At 38.8% G+C, this 18,545-nt stretch overlaps 1 protein-coding gene and 1 non-coding gene across 2 annotated transcripts; one reads left to right on the top strand and one right to left on the bottom strand.

Annotated features, from left to right (window-relative positions):
- Positions 1–13,549: 13,549 nt before the first annotated feature.
- LOC145621657 (small nucleolar RNA R71) lies at positions 13,550–13,656 on the bottom strand. Its single transcript, XR_014108478.1, has one exon. It is a non-coding gene; the product is annotated as a small nucleolar RNA R71 (small nucleolar RNA).
- A 780-nt stretch (positions 13,657–14,436) lies between these two features.
- On the top strand, positions 14,437–14,982 carry LOC145619711 (uncharacterized). Its single transcript, XM_081674415.1, has one exon. It carries the CDS (start codon positions 14,437–14,439, stop codon positions 14,980–14,982), a length of 546 nt encoding a protein of 181 aa, XP_081530541.1.
- The last annotated feature ends 3,563 nt before the right edge of the window (positions 14,983–18,545 follow it).

Here is an 18,545-nt window from a genome sequence, read left to right as displayed (position 1 = left end):
AGATAAACGGGATGGTTTGTGTAAAATTAAGGAGAAGAAAAGAAGAGAATTGGTGTGAAGAATGTGAGAGGTATGAATGGGTATTTATAGGCTAGTATGAGCATTAATTATGGTAGGAAAATGTAGAAATAATTATGGTAATTAGGGTTTAAGAGATTATTTGGAGAAGTAAGCAAAGATTTAAGGAAAGTTTTGATATTTGAAGTGATTGTGTATAATTGAATACGGAAGGTATGTATGTCATGAAAAATAATAAGGAAATTAGAATTACTTGGGGAATAATCAAGAGGAACAAAAGGCAAGAGCATATGATGATTGGATACTAAAAAGAAGGAAAATTAGAATTAAGGAAAATAGGAGATTCCCATACTAGTATTTAAGAAGATTTTGCTCGGTTTAAGGCATATTGGATGGTTCCACCCACTCAAATTGACTCTCGGAGGGTATTAGGAATCATGGTAAACACCTCGGCAATTTTTATTTCCGGCCGAAAAAAGGTCAAAAAATTCCAAAATTGAAAGCTATATTCCACGCTTTTTGAGGAATTTTGAGGTTTTGGGGACCTTAGGGGATACATCTTAGGGTCATATAATGAAGTTTGGAACCATATATGACCATTATATGTTGCCATTAATGTCCGTGGTAGGCTTGAGGTCACGATATCGGTGCAAGTTTGGAACGGGTAAATTGACTGTTTAAAGGCATATTGGATGCTTGGATCCACCTAAATAGACTCCCAGGGTGTATTAGGGTCCATGGTAAGTATCTCGGCATTTTTTATTTCCGGGCGAAAAAAGGTAAAAGATTTCCAAAATTGAAGGTTATCCACGCTTTTTGAGGAATTTTGAGTTTACGGGGCCCGGTGGCGAAAAGTCTTGAGACCTTAGGGGATACATCTTAGGGTCATATATTGACGTTTGGAACCATATATGACCCTTATATGTTTCACAAAATAGCCGTGATAGGCTTTAGTTTACGAAATCGGTGCAAATTTAGAACGGGTAAATTGACCGTTTTAAGGCATATTGGATGGTTTAACCCACTCAATTGGACCCCGGAAGGTATTAGGAAACATGGTAAACATCTCAGCAATTTTTATTTCCCGGCAAAATAAGGTCAAAAAATTACAAAATTGAAGGCTATAATACACTCTTTTTGAGGAATTTTGAGGTTACAGAGCTCGGTGGCGAAAAGTCTGGAGACCTTATGGGATACATCTTAAGGTCATATAGTGACGTTTGGAACTATATATGACCCTTATATGTTCTACAAAATAGCCGTGGTAGGCTTCAGTTTACGAAATCGGTGCAAATTTGGAACGGGTAAATTGACTCTTTTAAGGCATATTGTACTGTTCCACCCACTCAATTGGACTCCCGGAGGGTAATAGGATCAATGGTAAAGATCTCGGCAATTTTTATTACAGGGCGAAAAAAGGTCAAAAAATTCCAAAATTGAAGGCTGTAATCAACTCTTTTTGAGGAATTTTGAGGTTACAGGGCCCGGTGGCGAAAAGTCTTGAGACCCTAAGAGATACATCTTAGGGACATCCAATGATGTTTGGAACCATATATTACCCTTAGATGTTGTACAAAATAGCCGTGGTAGGCTTCAGTTTACGAAATCGGTGCAAATATGGAACGGGTAAATTGACCGTTTTAAGGCATATTGGACTGTTCCAACCACTCAATTGGACTCTCGGAGGGTATTAGGAACTATGGTAAACATCTCGGCAATTTTTATTTCTAGGCGAAAAAAGGTCAAAAAATTCCATAATTGAAGGCTATAATCCACGCTTTTTGAGGAATTTTGAGGTTACAGGTCCCGGTGGCGAAAAGTCTTGAGACCTTAAGGGATACGTCTTAGGGTCAAATAATGACGTTTGGAACCATATATGACCCTTATATGTTGTACAAAACAGTCGTAATAGGCTTCAGTTTACGAAATCAGTGCAAATTTAAAACGGGTAAATTGACTGTTATAAGGCATATTGGATGGTTCCACCCACTCAATTGGACTCCCGGAAGTTATTTGGAACCATGGTAAACATCTCGGCAATTTTAATTTTTGGGCAAAAAAAGGTCAAAAAATTCCTAAATTAAAGGCTATAATCCACGCTTTTTGAGAAATTTGAGGTTACGGGGCCCGGTGGCAAAAAGTCTTGAGACCTTAGGGGGATACATCTTAGGGATATATAATGACGTTTGGAACCATATATGACCCTTATATGTTATACAAAATAGTCGTGGTAGGCTTCAGTGTACGAAATCGGTGCGAATTTGGAACGGGTAAAATGACTGTTTAAAGGCATATGGGATGGTTGCACCCACTCAATTGGACTCCTGGAGGGTATTAGGAACCATGGTAAACATCTCGGCAATTTTTATTTTCGGGCAAAAAAAGGTCAGAAAATTCCAAAATTGAAGTATATAATCCACGCTTTTTGAGGAATTTTTAGGTTACGGGGCCCGGTGGCGAAAACTTTTTAGAACTTAGGGGATACATCTTAGGGTCATATAATGACGTTCAGAACCATATATGACCCTTATATGATGTACAAAATAGCCGTGGTAGGCTTCAGTTTACGAAATCAGTGCAAATTTAAAACGGGTAAATTGACCGTTTTAAGGCATATTGGATGGTTCCACCCACTCAATTGGACTCCCGGAGGTATCAAGAACCATTGTAAACATCTAGGCGATTTTTATTTTTGGGCGAAAAAAGGTCAAAAAATTCCTAAATTGAAGGATATAATCCATGCTTTTAGAGGAATTTTAAGGTTACGGGGCCCTCTGGCGAAAAGTCTTCAGACCATAGGGGATACATCTTAGGGTGATATAATGACGTTTGGAACCATATATGACCATTATATATTGCCATAAATGTCCGCGGTAGGCGTGAATTCACGATATCGGTGCAAGTTTGCAACGGGTAAATTGAATGTTTAAAAGCTTATTGGATGGTTCCGCCCACTCAATTGGACACCCGGAGGGTATAAAGACCCATGGTAAACATTTCGGCAATTTTTATTTTCGGCGAAAAAAGGTCAAATATTTCCTAGGAAATTTGAGGTTACGGGGCCCGGTGGCGAAAAGTCTTGTGGCCTTAGGGGGATATATCTTAGGGACATATAATGACGTTTGGAACCATATATGACCCTTATATGTTGTACAAAATAGCTGTGGTAGGCTTCAGTTTACGAAATCGGTGCGAATATGGAACGGGTAAATTGACTATATAAAGGCATATTGGATGGTTGCACCCACTCAATTGGACTCCCGGAGGGTATTAGGATCAATGGTAAACATCTCGGCAATTTTTATTTACGGGCGAAAAAAGGTAAAAAAAAATTCAAAATTGAAGGCTATAATCCCCGCTTTTTAAGGAATTTTGAGGTTACGGGGCCCGGTGGCGTAGAGTCTTGAGCCCTTAGGGGACACATCTTAGGGTCATATAATGACGTTTGGAACCATATATGACCCTTATATGTTGTACCAAATAGCCGTGGTAGAATTTAGTTTACGAAATCGGTGCAAATTTGGAACGAGTAAATTCACCGTTTTAAGGCATATAGGATGGTTCCACCCACTAAATTGGACTCCTGGAGGGTATGAGGAACCATGGTAAACATCTCGGCAATTTTTATTTCAGGGCGAAAAAAGGTCGAAAAAATTCAAAAATTGAAGGCTATAATCCACGCTTTTTGTGGAATTTTGAGGTTACGGGACCCGATGGCGAAAAGTCTTGAGACCTTAGGGGATACATCTTAGGGTCATATAATAACGTTTGGAACCATATATGACCCTTATATGTTGTACAAAATAGCTGTGGTAGGCTTCACTTTACGAAATCGGTACAAATTTGGAACGGGTAAATTGACAGTTTTAAGGCATATTGGATGGTTCCACCCACTCAATTGGACTCTTGGAGGGTATTAGGAACCATGGTAAACATCACGACAATCTTTATTTCCAGGCGAAAAAAGGTGAAAAAATTCCAACATTGAAGGCTATAATCCACGCTTTTTGAGGAATTTTGAGGTTACGGGGCCCGGAGGCGAAGAGTCTTGAGACCTTAGGGGATACGTCTTAGGGTCATATAATGACTTTTGGAACCATATATGACCCATATATGTTGTACAAAATAACCGTGGTAGGCTTCAGTTTACGAAATCGGTGCAAATTTGTAACGGGTAAATTGACTGTTTTAAGGCATATTGGATGGTTCCACCCACTCAATTGGACTCCTGTACGGTATTAGGAACCATTGTAAACATCTCGGCAATATTTATTTCTGGAAGAAAAAAGGTCAAAAATTACAAAATTGAAGGCTATAATCCACACGTTTTGAGGAATTTTCAGTTGACGGGGTCCGATGGCAAAAAGTCTTGAGACCTTAGGGGATACGTCTTAGGGTCATATAATGAAGTTTGGAAAAATATATGACCCTTATATGTTGTACAAAATAGCCGTTGTAGGCTTTAGTTTACGAAATCGGTGCAAATTTCGAACTGGTAAATTGACCGTTTTATGGCATATTGGATGGTTCCACCCACTCAATTGGACTCCCGGAGGGTATTAGTAACCATAGTAAACATCTCGGCAATTTTAATATCCAAGCAAAAAAAGGTGAAAAAATTCCAAGAATAAAGGCTATAATCACGCTTTTTGAGGAATTTTCAGGTTACGGGGCCCGGAGGCGAAGAGTCTTGAGACCTTAGGGGATACATCTTAGGGTCATATAACGACATTTGGAACCATATATGACCCTTATATGTTGTACAAAATAACCGTGGTAGGCTTCAGTTTACGAAATTGGTGCAAATTTGTAACGGGTAAATTGACTGTTTTAAGGCATATTGGATGGTTCCACCCACTCAATTGGACTCCCGTAGGGTATTAGGAACCATGGTAAACATCTCGGCAATATTTATTTCCGGAAGAAAAAAGGTCAAAAATTACAAAATTGAAGGCTATAATCCACGCTTTTTGAGGAATTTTCAGGTTACATGGCCCGGTGGCAAAAAGTCTTGAGACCTTAGGGGATACATCTTTGGGTCATATAATGACGTTTGGAACCATATATGACCCTTATATGTTGTACAAAACAGCCGTTGTAGGCTTCAGTTTACGAAATCGGTGCAAATTTGGAACGGGTAAATTGACCGTTTTAAGGCAATTGGATGGTTCCTGTAATACCCGAATATTTTCTAATTTTATAAAATATAATTTTTAAATAAATAATTTATATTTCTAGTTATTAAATATATTAATAATCATTATTGTTTATTTTTATACCTAAATTATCATAAACCCTATATACATTATATATATGGCCGTAGGGTGCAGCGTGTTTTTCGCTTCTCAAAATTCTAAGAGTTGACCTCTGCCACTTAGCTAGTTTAATTGTTTTATGCTCAATGTATTATCATGCGGCAATCATTACTCTTTTGTTGATCAAATACCAAATTAAAGCAATTACCCCCATTTATTAACCAATTAGAGCCCACTATTACTTTACGCAAGTCATGTTATCCGGAAATTTAACCATGCTTCCGCGAGGTAATCACATGATCTCAATTAATTTTGTGATTTGTTTGGTTACAAATTGGTATTCAGAGCCTAACCGCTCGTGGGATTTACGTAGGCCTGGGATCTTCATATCCCAGCGTGGTTTTTGTTTAGGAATGAACTTGTTAATAAAGAACTAGGATTAAAATTGACATAGGTTAAGTCATTTTAAGAGTGTTTCTTTATGTGCTCGTGCTTGTTTATGTGTTTCTTTTTATGTGACTAGTTTTGAGTTCGAGGGCGAAATCCTTTTTAAGGGGATAGTATGTAATACCCCTACTATTTTATTACTCTATCTATATATTTTGTATTTCCTAAGTATAATTTTCGGGACGAAACTTGTTTTAAGGAGGGTAGAATGTAATACCCGAATATTTTCTAATTTTATAAAATATAATTTTTAAATAAATAAATTTATATTTCTAGTTATTAATTATATTAATAATCATTATTGTTTATTTTTATACCTAAATTATCTTAAACCCTATATACATTATATATATGGCCGTAGGGTGCAGCGTGTTTTTCCCTTCTCGAAACTCTAAGAGTTGACCTCTGCGAATTTATTTTAGCTAGTTTAATTGTTTTATGCTTAATGTATTATCATGCGGCAATCATTACTCTTTTGATGATCAAATACCATATTAAAGCAATTACCCCTATTTATTAACCAATTAGAGCCCACTATTACCTTACGCAAGTCATGTTATCCGAAAATTTAACCATGCTTCTGCGAGGTAATCACATGATCTCAATTAATTTCGTGATTTGTTTGGTTACAAATTGTTAGTATTAATTGTACTTTGTATTGTTATGTTTAAATCTTATAATTTGTGAATTATATATGATCATGATTTATACGTATATGATTGGTATGTGGTATTATACGATTTAATTGTCGCATTGATTGATTGTATTATTCTAGATTTTTAATGTTGTTGTTATAGGGAGTATTGTTTTACCGAGGTTTTAGGGTTATTAATGCAGAGTATTAATTTGGGTTGAGAATTAATTATTTTTGGGTGATAGTATTATTTCCCTAAGAGTTGAGATGTTTTATGAATCAAATTGTTGTATTATTTGGGAACCTGTGCCATCGTTGAGTTATTATTATTAGTTTGTGAATTATTATTTGATCGATAGATGTATAAGATCAAAGGTTGAGAATTATATTTTATTCTTGGTTTGAGGCTTGGCGTTATAGACCTTAGTCCTTGGCATGTTGGTAAGGAGATGATAATCATGAGTTAAGAATGAGGTACAATCTTTATTTTATTTATTTTTCTATGGTCCCCTACAGTGGGAATTGGCCCGTATGTGGTCTGGTTCAAGGTGTTTTCTGCTTATTGGGAGTATTCAAGTTTTTATACTTGTTGGTTTTATTCGAATTACCCATGTCCAAAGCTAGGTATGGAACAACGAGCATGGCACACTTATGGGTTATATGAGTTGATTGAGTAAAGGTTTGTATTATGATTCGAGGTTGAGTTGATCAATGGTTACTTTTTTAGAGTACAACGTGTAATGTAGTTTGAACTACATTGTTTAATTGAGCTAGTAATGTTGATTATTTTGTTATACTCTGTATTCTAATATGTGGTGATTACTCTGCTTTTTACTGACGTGTGTGTATTTTTGTTGTGCTACTTGTGTTTGCGGCCATGTCTTTTCTTATGGTGGCCCTGCGACGATCTATTTTGGAATTTGTTCTTAATGGTGAGCAGACAAGATTGTTTTAGCAGGTTGATCAAGTGATCGTAGCTAAAGGAGCTCAAGTGATCGATTAGTATGCTATAACGAGTTTATAAAGTTGTATAAATAGCTCACCTACTTTATTGGGTTGTAATTATTGGGATTTTGTAAGCCTTAACACTTGACAGATTGTCGAGTGTGGCGGTAATACCTCCGATTTAGGTGTATGCTTCCGCAAATTTTATTTAAAGGTTGTTTGTTTTTCCTTTATTTATTGTTTATTATTAGTTAGTAAATCAGGGGTGTTACAGTTCCACCCACTCAATTGGACTCCCGGAGGGTGTTAGGAACCACAGTAAACATCTCGGCAATAATTATTTCCAGGCGAAAAAAGGTCAAAAAATTCCTAAATTGAAATCCAAGCTTTTTGAGGAATTTTGAGGTTCCGGGGCCCGATGGCGAAAAGTATTGAGACCCTAAGGGATACTTCTTAGGGTTATATAATGACGTTTAGAACCATATATGACCATTATATGTTGCCATAAATGTCCGTGGTTGGCTTGAGATCACAATATCGGTGCAAGTTTGGAACGGGTAAATTGACTGTTTCAAGGCATATTGGATGGTTGGACCCACAAAATAGACTCCCAGGGTATTTTAGGGTCCATGGTAACATCCCGACAATTTTTCTTTCCGGGCTAAAAAAGGTCAAAAAATTTCAAAATTGAAGGCTATAATCCACGCTTTTTGAGGAATTTTGAGGTTACGGGGCCTGGTGGCGAAAAGTCTTGAGACCTTAGGAGATACATCTTAGGGTCATACAATGACGTTTGGAACCATATATGACCCTTATGTGTTGTACAAAATAGCCGTGGTATGCTTCAGTTTACGAAATCGGTGCAAATTTTAAACGGATAAATTGACCGTTTTAAAGCGTATTGGATGGTTCCACCCACTCATGTAGACTCCCGGAGGGTATTAGGAAACATGGTAAACATCTCGGCAAATTTTATTTCCGGGAAAAAAAGGTCAAAAAATTCCAAAATTGAAGGTTATAATCCCCGCTTTTAGAGGAATTTTGAGGTTACGGGGCCCGGTGGCGTAAAGTCTTAAGACCTTAGGGTATACATCTTAGGGTCATATAATAACGTTTGGAACCATATATGACCCTTATATGTTGTACAAAATAGCCGTGGTAGGCTTCAGTTTACGAAATCGAAGCAAATTTTGAACGGGTAAGTTGACCGTTTTAAGGCATATAGGATGGTTCCACCCACTGAATTGGACTCCCGGAGGGTATTTTGGAACCATGGTAAACATCTCGGCAATTTTTATTTCCAGGCGAAAAAATGTGAAAAATTTCAAGATTGAAGGCTATAAACCACGCTTTTTGAGGAATTTTCAGGTTACGGGGCCCGGAGGCGAAGAGTCTTAAGACCTTAGGGGATACATCTTAGGGTCATATAATGACGTTTGGAACCATATATGACCCTTATATGTTGTACAAAATAACCGTGGTAGGCTTCAGTTTACGAAATCGGTGCAAATTTGGAACGGGTAAATTGACTGTTTTAAGGCATATTGGATGGTTCCACCCACTCAATTGCACTCCCGGAGGGTATTTGGAACCATGGTAAACATCTCGGCAATATATATTTCCAGAAGAAAAAAGGTCAAAAATTCCAAAATTGAAGGCTTTCAGGTTACGGGGCCCGGTGGCGAAAAGTCTTGAGACCTTAGGGGATACATCTTAGGGTCATATAATGACGTTTGGAACAATATATGACCCTTATATGTTGTACAAAATAGCCGTTGTAGGCTTTAGCTTACGAAATCGGTGCAAATTTAGAACTGGTAAATTGACCGTTTTAAGGCATGTAGTGGTTCCACCCACTCAATTGGACTCCCGGAGGGTATTAGGAACCATATTAAACATCTCGGCAATTTTTAATTCAAGGCGAAAAAGGGTGAAAAAATTCCAAGATTAAAGGCTATAATACACGCTTTTTGAGGAATTTTGAGGTTACAAGGCCCGGAGGCGAAGAGTCTTGAGCACTTAGGGGTTACATCTTAGGGTCATATAATGACGTTTGGAACCATATATGACCCTTATATGTTGTACAAAATAACTGTGGTAGGATTCAGTTTACGAAATCGGTGCAAATTTGGAACGGGTAAATGGACCGTTTTTAGGCACATTGGATGGTTCCACCCACTCAATTTGACTCCCGGAGGGTATTAGGAACCATGGTAAACAACTCGGCAATTTTTATTTCCTGGCTTAAAAAGGTCAAAAAATTCCAAAATTGAAGGCTATAATCTACGCTTTTTGAGGAATTTTGAGGTTACGGGGCCCAGTGGCGAAAAGTCTTGAGACCCTGGGGATACATATTAGGGTCATATAATGACATTTGGAACCTTATTTGATCATCAAATGTTGCCATAAATGTCCGTGGAAGGCTTGAGATCACGATATCGGTGCAAGTTTGAAACGGGTAAATTGACTGTTTAAAGGCATATTGGATGGTTGGACCCACCCAAATAGACTCCCAGAGTGTATTAGGGTCCATGGTAAGCATATCGGCATTTTTTATTTCAAGGCGAAAAAGGTCAAAAAATTATTAAAATTGATGTCTATAATCCACGCTTTTTGAGGAATTTTGAGGTTTCGTGGCCCGGTGGCGAAAATTCTTGAGACCTTTGGGGATACATCTTAGGGTCATATAATGACGTTTGGAACCATATATGACCCTTATATGTTGTACAAAATAGCCGTGGTAGGCTTCAGTTTACGAAATCGGTGCAAATTTGGAACAGGTAAATTGACCGTTTTCTGGCATGTTGAATGGTTCCACCTACTCAATCTGACTCCCGAGGGTATTAGGAACCATGGTAAATATTTCGGCAATTTTTATTTCCGGGCGAAAAAAGGTCAAAAAATTCCAAAATTGAAGGTTATCCACGCTTTTTGAGGAATTTTTAGGTTACGGGGTCTGGTGGCGAAAAGTCTTGAGATCCTAATGGATACATCTTAGGGTCATATAATGACGTTTGGAACCATAGATGACCATTTTATGTTGCCCTAAATGTCCGTGGTAGGCTTGAGGTCACGATATCGGTGCAAGTTTGGAATAGGTAAATTGACTGTTTAAAGGCATATTGGATGGTTGGACCAACCCAAATAGACTCCCAGGGTTTATTAGGGTCCATGGTAAGTATCTCGGCATTTTTTATTTCCAGGCGAAAAAGGGTCAAAAAATTCCAAAATTGAAGGCTATAATCCACGCTTTTTGAGGAATTTTGAAGTTATGGGGCCCGTTGGCGAAAACTCTTGAAACCTTAGGGGATACATCTTAGGGTCATATAATAACGTTTGGAACCATGTATGACCCTTATATGTTGTACAAAATAGCCGTGGTAGGCTTCAGTTTACGAAATTGGTGCAAATTTGGAACAGGTAAATTGACCGTTTTAAGTTATATTGGATGGTTCCATCCACTCGATTGGACTCCCAGAGGGTATTAGGAACCATGGTAAACATCTCGGCAATTTTTATTTCCGGCGAAAAAAGGTCAAAAATTCCAAAATAGAAGGATATAATCCACGCTTTTTGAGGAATTTTGAGGTTACGGGGCCTGGTGGGGAAAAGTCTTGAGACCCTAGGGGATACTTCTTAGGGTCATATAACGACGTTTGGAACCATATATAACCATTATATGTTGCCATAAATGTCCATGGTAAACATCTCGGCATTTTTTATTTCCGGTAAAAAAATGTAAAAAAATTCCAAAATTGAAGGCTATAATCCACGCTTTTTGAGGAATTTTGAAGTTACGGGGCGCGGTGGAGAAAAGTCTTGAGACCCTTAGGGGATACATCTTAGGGTCATATAATGACGTTTGGAACCATATATGACCCTTATATGTTGTACAAAATAGCCGTGGTAGGCTTCAGTTTACCACGGCTATTTTGTACAACATGTAAGGGTCATATATGGTTCCAAACGTCATTATATGACCTTAAGTTATATCCCTTAAGGTATCAAGTCTTTTCGCCATCGGGCCCCGTAACCTCAAAATTCCTCAAAAAAATATTGATAATAGCATTCAATTTTGGAATATTTTGACCTTTTTTCGCCTGGAAATAAAAAATGCCGAGATGCTTACAATGGACCCTAATACACCATGTGAGTCTATTTGGGTGGGTCCAACCATCCAATATGCCTTTAAACAGTCAATTTACCCGTTTCAAACTTGCACCGATATCGTGACCTTGATGTACACGTTTTATACCATATTTTACCCTCATTTTATAGCTATTTTCGTATGGTTTTTGAGCTCTACGGAGCTATTTCTTGCTAATATCCTCTTCTCTAGTGTGGCTTGGTCTATTTGATTGATTTTACAGGCATATGAAGATTTTCGAAAGATTTGGACGCATTTTGGATTGCCACGAGAACTTAGTAGGATGGAAGAGATTTTTCCCGTGTCCGCCTTGTAGGGAAACATTGCCCTGGCAGCCTGGGCGAAGAAGAAAAGAAGTGGAAAGTTCAGCCTCCGTCCGCCCGGACCGGGCGGCATTGCCCTGGCAGACCGGGCGAGCAAGATTGCGTGTGAAGTGCCGAGTTGGTTGTCGCGCCTGACCGGGCGGCTTTGCCCGGTCTGACCGGGCGGAGTTTCGCGGAACTTATTTTCAGCATTTTTTTGGGTTTCTTACAAAGGGATATAAATACCCCTTTGTAAACCCCGATTAAACACTTAGTTATTATCTTAGCAGCTTTCAAACACTTTTAGAACCCTAATATTCTCTCTAGTACTAGATTACATTTGATTTTCAAGTTTTAATCTTTATTCATTAACGATTGGTACTTTTCTTCATTCAAGCAATTGGTATTCATTCTTATTCCATCTTTTACTTTTCATTGCTTATTAATTATGTTTTCTTTATTGAATATTGTTTTTGCTTTCGTTAATATGTGTGAGTAGTTCTTTATTCCAAGATCTAGCGGAACCCGAATATGATTGATGCATGATTTAATTCTTTAAATTCTCTAATGATAATTGCAATTGAATTGCTTAATTGATTGTGCTCATGCCAATATTAGATTAGGGATAATTAGTATTGTTAATAATCCATTGTTTCAATCACAACGGGAGTTGGGTTTTGACGGATTTGAATAAATCAATTAAGGGTTTGAAGTTCATCACGGAAGTAGGTGAACGGATGATTAGGAAGTTAGAGTAATGTGCTCAAAGTCTTTAATTTGCATGATTCCACGGAAGTAGGCTTAATTGTGATTAGAGAAGCCATTGATAACTCGGGTGGGACCATTGGTATTATATAGGGATTACTTTTCCTCATTAATCAATTGAGTTATATGTTAGGGGTAGAACAACTATTGCATTAATTGTATTCGTGGTGATGCTTGATCTTGGATGTTTTTAGCATTGATTTATCATATTTTTTTAGTTTAATCGCTTTAATTAGTTCTTTAGTTATTGATTCTCATTCGTTTGATTTGGTTACTTGCTTAGTAATTGCTTGAGTCTATTTAATTAGTTGAACCATAGTCTCTTGGGATCCGACCCTTGCTTGCCCGTCTACATAGTAGTGGTCTATTTAGGTTTATTTTTGTTAGGTACGCGACACGCCTATCAAATTTTGGCGCCGTTGCCGGGGACTAACGGTTTCATTCTAGTTATTTGTGATTCGATTTTACTAAGCTTTATTTGTTGCTTCGGCTATTGTCTCTTGTATTTTTGATTTTTTTGCTTTTAGTTCTTTGTTGCATGCAAACTCGACGTTCAGGGTCAGACGACCTATTACCACTTGATTTTGAAATCGAAGCAACTGCAAGGAGACAAGGAGGTAGAAAAAGAAAGAAGAATCAAAACAAAAGAGGCATGGGCGATCAAGAAAATAAATCTCTTTTAGAGTATGGAATTCCTGATACAACAACTGGACTTCTTTCTAGTATTGTCAGACCACCGGTCACTGCTCAGAGTTTCGAATTGAAACCTCAGTTCATACAGTTCATTTCCAATGATTCTTTTGCGGGTTCACCGAATGATTGTCCTGTAACTCATATAGACAGTTTCTTGGAGAAGTGTGATACTATGAAGCTCAACGGTGTTACTGATGATGCTATTCGACTTCGCCTTTTTCCTTTCTCACTACGGGATAGGGCGAAGGAATGGTTACGAGATGAAGGTACTGGTTCTTTTGATACGTGGGATAAACTTGCCAAGGCCTTTCTAGTTAAATTCTTGGGGCAAGAGAAGACTGCGAGACTAAGGAACGAGCTTGCTACCTTTCACCAATCTGATGATGAGTCTCTATATGAAGCCTGGAGAAGGTTCAAGCGTCTACAGAGACAGTGTCCTCACCATGGTATTCCTGAGTGGATGCTAATCCAGACATTATATAATGGTTTGACCCATGAATTTCGCATATATATTGATGTTGCGTCTGGAGGTTCTATCATGACCAAGAATCCTACTGAGGCGAAGGAGTTGATTGAGAAGATGGCGGCAAATGACAACTACCATCCAGGAGGACGACGCAATGTTAAAAAGGGAGGTATGCATGATGTTGATGCTCTAACCCTTTTAACTAGTTCTGTGCAGGCATTGACAATTAAGGTTGACAAGCTTCAAGCAGGATCTTCTTCTGGCTCATCTGAAACTTGTCAAATGTGTAATGTACAAGGTCACATTGCACTTGAGTGTCCGCAAAACACTAATTAGATGTCGATTGAGGAAGCCAATGCATTCTACACTTCAAATCCCAAAAGGCCATATGACCCACATTCAAACACATATAATGAAGGTTGGAAACATCATCCAAACTTCTATTACAAGAATACCCAAGCTCAACAAAATCCAACTCCACCACCACCTTGAAATACCAATTATAATGCACCACCACCTGGTTTCCAAGCAAGGCCACCTCTAGTCCAACAACCTATACAACCTATGTAACCACCCCCACAAAAATCCAACTATGAGCTTATGAAGGAGGAGTTTATCTCTACCACCAAAAGTTCCATCCAACAGTTGCAAGCTCAAGGTAAGCTCATGGAAAATCAAGTAAGTCAACTTGCTCACCAAGTTGGCCAAATTGTGAAGACTCCAAACACCTTTCCAGGTCAAACAGAGCAACCACAAAAGGGCATATGCATGCCATAACTTTGAGGAGTGGAAAGCAGTTGGAAGATCCTCCCGTAAGGGAGCCATCAAAGAAGGTTGTTGAAGAGGTAGTCACAAATGAGAAGGTGATTGATAGTAGTACAATTGAGGAAGAACCAGGGACATCGACTCCACCACCACTTGCTCCATATGTGCCACAAGTTCCTTTCCCACAAAGGTTGGCTCAAGCTAAGTTAGAGAAGAAGTACGGAAAATTTCTTGATATTTTGAAGAAGCTTCACATCAACATTCCATTCCTAGATGCAATATCCGAGATGCCATCTTACGCAAAATTTTTGAAGGATATGCTCTCTAACAAAAAGAAGCTAGAGGAGAATGCTACCGTTGCGTTGAATGCAGAGTGTAGTGCTATTTTGCAGAACACACTTCCTAAGAAATTAGGCGATCCGGGTAGCTACTCAATTCCAGTAAAGCTTGGGGATATAGAGATTAATAAGGCATTATGTGATCTTGGTGCTAGTGTAAGTCTTATGCCGCTTTCTATTTGCAAGAAACTTCAAATGGGTGAATGAATTAAAGCCTACGCGCATGTCTCTACAACTTGCGGATAGGTCGGTGAAGTTTCCTTTGGGTATACTTGAAGATGTTCCTCTTCGTGTGGGAAAATTCTTTATCCCATGCGATTTCGTTGTGATGGAAATGGAGGAGGATGCACATGTCCCCATTATACTTGGTAGACCATTCTTAGCCACTGCAGGCGCAATCATTGATATGAAGAATGGAAAAATCACTTTTGAGGTGGGAAATGAGAAAATGGAGTATTCACTCTTGAATGCTATGGGAACTCCTTCCATGGGAGAGACTATTTGCCAAGTGGATGTTCTTGATGATTTAGAACGTGAGCAGCTTCCCTTGATTAGAAAGGATGATGCACTTGAGACGGTGTTGGTGGGAAGTGCCAATGAGGAAGATTGGGAGACAAGGGAGTACACGCGGCTACTTGAGGAAGGAAAAGCAAATCCAACCGCCGCCCTAGTGAAGGAAGTCCTCAGCGTATCAAGTGTTGGGGAGAGTACTACGCCTCCCGAGGTAGAGTTGAAACCCCTTCCCTCCACTCTTAAATATGCATATCTTGGTCCTAATAATACATATCCTGTTATTGTTAATGCTGAACTTAATGACACGAAATTAGAGCAACTGCTCACCATTTTGAGAAAATACAAAAGTGTTATTGGGTACACCATTGATGATATTAAGGGTATTAATCCCTCATTTTGTATGCATAAGATAATTCTTGAGGACGATCATACCTCCTCCATAGAAACTCAAAGACGACTTAATCCAAATATGATGGAGGTAGTTAAAAAAGAGGTTCTTAAATTGCTTGCTGCAGGAATAATTTACCCTATCTCAGATAGTAAGTGGGTTAGCCCTGTACAAGTAGTTCCTAAGAAAGGAGGTATGACCGTTGTTAAGAATGACAAGGGTGAGCCAATCGCCGCTAGAACTGTTACAGGTTGGCGAATGTGTATCGATTATAGGAGATTGAATAAGGCCACCCGGAAGGACCATTTTCCCCTTCCCTTTATTGATCAGATGCTTGAACGTTTGGCTAACCATTCCTTTTTCTGCTACTTGGACGGATATTCAGGCTTCTTTCAAATTCCCATTCGTCCATGTGATCAGGAAAAGACTACTTTCACATGTCCATGTGGCACCTTCGCCTATCGAAGAATGCCATTCGGATTATGTAATGCTCCAGCCACGTTCCAACGTTGTATGATGGCAATTTTCTTAGGTCTTATTGAAAATTCAATGGAAGTTTTTATGGATGACTTCTCTGTCTATGGAACATCTTTTGATGTATGTCTTGAAAATTTGGAAAAGGTGCTCCATAGATGTAAAGAAGTCAATTTAATTTTAAACTGGGAAAAATGCCATTTTATGGTACAACAAGGAGTCGTTCTAGGCCATGTGGTGTCAAATAAAGGTATTGAGGTCGATAAAGCAAAGATAGAGGTCATTGAGCGATTACCCCCTCCTAATTCTGTAAAAGGAATTCGGAGCTTTCTTGGTCATGCAGGATTTTATAGACGATTTATTAAAGATTTTTCGAAAATCGCTAGACCTCTAACTGAGCTTTTGGCCAAAGATGTCCCATTTGTTTTTACTGATGCTTATCTTGAGGCTTTTAACAGGTTGAAAGAAGCTTTGATCTCCGCTCCCGTTATGCAACCCCCGGATTGGACCCTACCGTATGAGATTAAGTGTGACGCTAGTGACTATGCGATAGGGGCCGTCTTGGGGCAACGGAAGGATAGAAAACTCCACGCTATTTATTACTCTAGTAAAACTCTTGATTCTGCTCAAATGAATTATGCCACAACTGAAAAAGAGATGCTAGCGGTAATTTATGCAATAGAAAAGTTTCACTCATACCTTGTTGGCTCGAAGGTGATAATTCACACAAATCACGCCGCATTGAAATATCTGATGACTAAGAGTCATGCTAAGCCACGGTTGATTCGATGGGTCCTTCTATTGCAAGATTATGACATTGAGATAAGGGACACGAAAGGGACTGAGAATGTCGTTGCAAATCACCTTTCTCGCCTCCTTCTTGACAAGGGGGATGAAGATGACCTCCCCATTGAAGATTCTTTCCCTGATGAACACTTATTAGCACTTTCTCAAATTGAATCACCTTGGTATGCTGATTTGGCTAATTTTTTGTCCACAGGTACATTGCCCCATGGCTACTCATCTCAACAAAAGAAGAAATTCTTCTATGAGGCAAAGAGACATTTTTGGGAGGATCCATTTCTATACAAATTGTGTGCAGATGCAATGATTAGAAGATGTATCCCGGAAGGTGAGGTAAACCATGTTATTTCTCATTGCCATGACTTACCATGTGGTGGACATGCAGGTCCTACAAAAACGGCCGCGAAGATTTTACAATGTGGTTTTTATTGGCCAACTTTGTTCAAGGATGTCTATGCCTATGTTAAAGCATGTGACCGTTGTCAACGGACCGGTACTATTTCAAAGAAGCACGAGACGCCACTCAATAACATACTCGAGGTCGAGTTGTTTGACGTGTTGGGGAGATTTCATGGGACCATTCCCTTCTTCCTATGGTAATCGATATATCCTAGTAGCCGTTGACTATGTCTTAAAGTGGGTTGAAGCAATTGCTACTCCAACCAACGATGCTCGGGTGGTAAGTAAGTTCTTTAAGAAAGTTATTTTTCCTCGTTTTGGTTTACCACGTGTGTTAATCAGTGACAGGGGAACACACTTCTTGGAGAATCGGTTTGAAGCAATGTTGAAAAAGTATGGAGTGCAACACAGGGTCGGAATTGGCTATCATCCACAAACTAGCGGTCAAGTTGAGGTGTCCAACCGAGAAATAAAATATATATTGGAGAAAACAGTCGCTAGGACAAGAAAAGATTGGTCGACGAAAATAGATGATGCTCTATGGGCTTACCGAACGGCATTCAAAACGCCAATTGGTACAACCCCATATCGACTAGTTTATGGTAAAGCTTGCCATCTCCCTGTTGAGCTAGAACACCGTGCATATTGGGCAATTAAGAGCCTTAATTTTGATGCTCAAGCAGCAGGTGAGAAAAGATTGTTACAACTTAACGAGTTAGATGAACTCCGTCTAGATGCTTATGAGAGTTCTAAGTTGTACAAGGAGAAAACAAAAAGTTGGCATGACAAGGGGCTCATACGTCGAGAGTTTAAGGAGGGAGATCAAGTCCTTCTGTTCAATTCAAGACTGAAATTATTTTCTGGTAAGCTTCGTTCTAGGTGGTCGGGTCCATTCAAGGTTTGCAAAGTCTACCCCTATGGCACTATTGAATTATGGAACAAAAACGGTGGTACCTTTAAGGTGAATGGCCAGAGACTAAAACACTACCAAGTTGGTGACCCAATCGATGAGAGAGTAGACATCTCACTCTCGATTCCGGCAAAAGAAAGTTGAGCAAAAAGGTGGTCGAGCTTATGACCATATAAACAAGCGCTTACGGGAGGCAACCCGTCTTCTTTTTTTTATTTTTGTAGTTTCTTTCGTTCTTTATTTTATTTATTTTTTTTTTCTCTTAACTTTAGTTTCTTTTTT

Source organism: Chenopodium album, chromosome 27, assembly GCF_948465745.1.
Source record: "Chenopodium album chromosome 27, dcCheAlbu1.1, whole genome shotgun sequence".
Classification (NCBI taxonomy): Eukaryota; Viridiplantae; Streptophyta; class Magnoliopsida; order Caryophyllales; family Amaranthaceae; genus Chenopodium; species Chenopodium album.
The sequence above is the reverse complement of the archived record's forward strand: the minus strand, read 5'-3'. Positions and strand labels throughout refer to the sequence as shown.

Excerpts from the sequence above, each read along its gene's own strand:
- LOC145619711 (XM_081674415.1), top strand. The coding sequence starts at position 14,437 with ATGCATGCCATAACTTTGAGGAGTGGAAAGCAGTTGGAAGATCCTCCC.